Genomic DNA, 4,367 nt, shown 5'->3' with positions numbered 1-4,367 from the left:
GCATAAGATATTGAAGGTCTTCCTGTGGTTTTCCCCTTTAAAAGTCCTTCCCCATAACCTTCTGTCGTGACAAGGTCAAATTTGGTTCAGAGACTGTTTGTCCTGTTAGCAGCTAATCAATAAACCTTTTAATTATAATTGGATTGAGTCTATAGACTTTTCCCGGGGGGTCACAAACTCCATAACAATATCACTGGTTGAGCTATTTTTAATACAACCAGACCTTAATTTTCCCTAACTTCATCTATTATCTAGTAGTCTACACAGCATCTTGATGCTTTTTCCTACAGTGTCGTACTTTACCTGGTGACAAGGGTCCCTATACCCCTCTACAGGTTGCTGGGGAACCATGTTAGAGATTAGAATAAATCAGGTGGTGGGACTGAAATTCAATCCCCCACTGCCGGAGGCTGCCGATGGAGCTGATCAACAGCGCGCTCCAGTGGCTGAGGGCTATCTGTGCACCCTGATGGTTCATGGGGCCCCATAGGGTGAAAGCTCCTACTGTTTGACGCGGTCAGGGGAGGCCAGAACTTCACCTTGAGCGCTACACACTCAGCTCATCCTCCTAATAACTCTCTTTCCCTCTCTTCTCTCCCTCCCGTCCTCCCTCCTTCTCTTCCTCCCTCCTTCCCTCCCCCCTCTCCCCCCTTCCCACTTCCTCTTCTCTACCCCTTATTCCCCCTCCTTAAGGCAGAACCAAAACAGAACAAGTCCTTGCTAGCTACATCAGCAACTGCCAGCTTGCCCTGTGGCTGAGGCACAGGAACTGGAGCAGGGTGGTTTATAGGGAATGGAAGTTGATCTGGTGAACGAGTAAGTAAAGGTTGATTTCTTCTGGTACTCACAGCATAGTAGCGGCAGGACAGGTGGAGAGAGGCATGCTTAGAAAAGATCAGTGAGAGCGGAGGAGGCAAGAGGTGGGAAGGAGAGGCTCACACTTTATGCTTGTTTCTGGGCCACAGTCAACAAGTGTGAAATTTGCCAGGCAGTGGTGGCGCATGCCTTTAATCCCAGCACTTGGGAGGCAGAGGCAGGTGGATTTCTGAGTTCGAGGCCAGCCTGGTCTACAGAGTGAGTTCCAGGACAGCCAGGGCTATGCAGAGAAACCCTGTCCCGAAAAAAAAAAAAAAGTAAATAAAAAACTAAACTTTAAAAAAAATTATAAATAGGTCATTCATAATAAAAAGTGAGCTCTTCAAAAATACATATGGGTTAAATTAAATGCTAAAATTAAAAATTAAAAATTCTCTGAGATCTTTATTGAAACTAAAGAAAATTTTAAAATAGCTCATTTCTTTCTCTGACCTTCCTTCCTTGTCTCCTCTATGTCTGATAGATCCCCTTGAGCAGCTTTTTTTCCCTTTGACTCTCATTTTAAAACATACTTTAATGGTAACATTATTATTACAAAATTTAGAAAAAATTTTAATGATAGAATTTTTAATAAATGATCAGGAAGCTGCATGTACATCATGGGAAATATAAGGTATATTCGATACTTAACACTTTTTTGTTTTCTTTTTATTTTATGTGCACTGATGTTTCGCCTGCATGTATGTCTGGGTGAAGGTGTCAGATTTTGGAGTTACAGACAGCTGTGAGCTGCTATGTGGGATCTGAACCTGGGTCCTCTGGAAGAGCATTCAGTGCTCTTAACTGCTGAGCTATCTTTCCAGCCCCAACTTTTTGTTTTGTTTTGTTTTTTTCTTTTCTTTTCTTTTTTTTTTTATTTATGTGTACGAGTACCCTGTAGCTGTACAGATGGCCATGAGCTATCATGTGTGTGGTTGCTGTTGATCTCAGGACCTCTGCCGGCCCTGTTCACTCCGGCCCCACTCTCTCCAGCGTAATTTACTGCAGCTGTCTTCAGACGCACCAGAAGAGGACGTCCGATCTCATTACGAGTAGTTGTGAGCTACCATGTGGTTGCTGGGATTTGAACTCAGGACCTTCGGAAGAGCAGTCAGTGCTCTTACCGGCTGAGCCATCTCGCCAGCCCTTGTTTTGTTTTTAATCAGGTTTGTTTAGTCTTATTTTTACGAGTCTGAGTGCTTTGCTTGAGTATATGAATGCACATCTCATGTATGCCTGGTGCCTATGGAGATAGAGAGGGCGTCCAGGCCTCTGGAACTGGAGCATCCATGAGTGTGCTGGGAACCAAAGCCGCATCCTCTGCTGGAGCAGCCAGTGGGGTGCTGACTCATCTCTCCAGTGGTAAAATCTATTAATTTATTTATTATAAATAAGTACACTGTAGCTGTCTTCAGACGCACCAGAAGAGTGTACCAGATCTCATTATGGATGGTTGTGAGCCACCATGTGGTTGCTGGGATTTGAACTCAGGAGACCTCGAAAGAGCAGTCAATGTTCTTACCCGCTGAGCCATCTCTCTAGCCCCAGTTGTTTTCTTAACCAACTTTAAATTAACTGCTTGTTAAAGATTTAAGTTACTATAGCAGGTAGTCTGGAATATTCAAACAGGGTCATAAAGGATGGCCCAACGCACCTGGATTTCTCTCACGGCAGCATGGGTCTGCCAAGAGCCCAGTGTCTTCCTAATCCTCAGTTCACACTGAAGAGTGGAGACTGTGGTGTGGAGCCCATAGGGTGTGGTGATGCAGATAGGTTTGCAGGGCAGCTCCGTGCTAAGCCAGTCACTCCCAGGTCTGCCAAGTCTCAGCCAGTGCCGGCTGGAGCAAGCCCACGAGCACCATGGCCTTATCAGGCCCGTGGTAGGCTTAGAGTATGGACTTGTGATATTAGGATGATGGCTGACCCTTGCAGAAGAGCTTTGAGGATTGCTGTTGAGATATCAGATGTCAGCAACCCTCACGGTTCACTGTCAAACTCTCTAGAAGCTTTACTGTGACCTGGTGCTTGCAAGATGCCCCTCGTGCCTAAACTGGAGCTTGCTCCAGGAGCACAGGCTGCTGCAGCTGCATGGTGAGGGCTTGGCCCGATACAGTGGCTCATTCTCCCTGAAAGAACATGCAGCCTTAAGGGCCGAAGTGATTCATAGTCTCTGGAAGGCAGCTGGGAGAGAGTTGGCTCCTACACTGGTAGTCCAGCTCCCTGCTGGCTCATCCACAGTCCCTGCCCAAAGAGGAAGTGGCCTTCTGATGCTGAAGAACAGAAGCCTGGTGGGACAAAAGGAAAGGACTCCAGAAGTGTCTTTAGTTGCTTTATTCTGTCAGGCCTGGAGCTGATGTGGCCTCAGGTGGGACAGGAAGGCCCACAGATGGAACCGTGCAAAGTGCCTCTCTGTGAATAGGGCCAGCAGACAAGTCACAGAATCCCGAGCCAAATCAACTGCAGGAGGAGGGCCTGAAAAGACAGCAGGGTTGTGCAGATCCTGGGTTCAAGAGTAGTGCCCGCAGTGTAGTTCTTCCAGCCTGTCAGGGCCGATGCCATTTCCTCAGGGGGTGCTGAGGAGGGGTCAACGTCAGGTGTGTCTGCCTTTTTCTTCTTGATCCAGTCAGAAAAGTGGGAGACCTTGGTGAAGATGTTGGGGCCGTGGATCGGCTCAAGACATGCCCCATTCCAGATGGCCAGCCCTACTACGTACCAGTAGCTATCCAGAAAGCAGACAAGGGGACCCCCAGAGTCTCCCTAAAGAGAGAGAAGACAGCTAGTAGGTCCAGGAAGGAAGGAGCACACATTGCCCAGGGTAGACAGGACTCACTGGGGACTAGAGATCTCTACTGCTATATTGAGTGGTGCCATTTGGGTCTGTCTGGGCAATTTTTTAAAAAATAAAAACATAGACGGTTCCTCGGGTCAGCATCTTCAGGACAGGACCATCGACTTCTATAATAAATGGATCCTGTAAAGGGATCATGTACAATTCCTACCTGGGGAGGTCGCAGAGTTTTAGCATGTAGAGCTGAATGTATGCTATCTTATCTGTCCCACCACCCACATGAGAGAGGAGGACTCTGAGGACACACGGGCAGCCTAGTGACCGGGACCAACTAGAGATAACCGAGCTCAACTAGTATCTGGGCCATTCTCACGTACTCGGCAGAAGGATTTCTGATTGGTGAGGTCCCCGGCACATATCACATCCTCTTTTATAATGTCATATTCAATGGTGCTGATTTCTGGCGTCTGGAAAAAGGCCTCGCATTCCTGTTCATCCATAATAAAGATCTCCGCATCAAGCAGAGGGTAAGGCGGTTGCAGGAACTCTGTGGGAGGGGGTTCGGTTGTGAGGCACAGCTAAGGGAAGGCACACCCCAGCACCCCTTCCAGGAGGATCGCTGAGGCGGGCAGCCACTCTAGCCCACAGCAGCAGGGAGGGACTCACAACAGGCACTCAGTGACCAAGGGATATGGCAGCAAGGGCAAGCATGAGGCTCTGCGGA

General features: G+C 47.9%; 1 protein-coding gene across 1 annotated transcript in view; it reads right to left on the bottom strand.

Annotated features, from left to right (window-relative positions):
* Positions 1-3,171: 3,171 nt before the first annotated feature.
* Positions 3,172-4,367, bottom strand: part of LOC116089121 (inactive serine protease 39-like) — a 5,103-nt gene continuing 3,907 nt past the window's right edge. The window contains exons 4-5 of the mRNA XM_031368816.1: positions 4,021-4,190; positions 3,172-3,612 (exon numbers count right to left, since the gene is read on the bottom strand). Of these exons, the coding sequence (XP_031224676.1) occupies positions 3,289-3,612; positions 4,021-4,190 (494 nt within the window). The 3' untranslated portion in view covers positions 3,172-3,288. The remainder of the gene's footprint in view (positions 3,613-4,020; positions 4,191-4,367) is intronic.

The sequence above is a fragment of the Mastomys coucha genome, unplaced genomic scaffold, assembly GCF_008632895.1.
Source record: "Mastomys coucha isolate ucsf_1 unplaced genomic scaffold, UCSF_Mcou_1 pScaffold14, whole genome shotgun sequence".
NCBI classification, from domain to species: Eukaryota; Metazoa; Chordata; class Mammalia; order Rodentia; family Muridae; genus Mastomys; species Mastomys coucha.
This window is presented reverse-complemented; position numbering and strand designations above follow the sequence as displayed.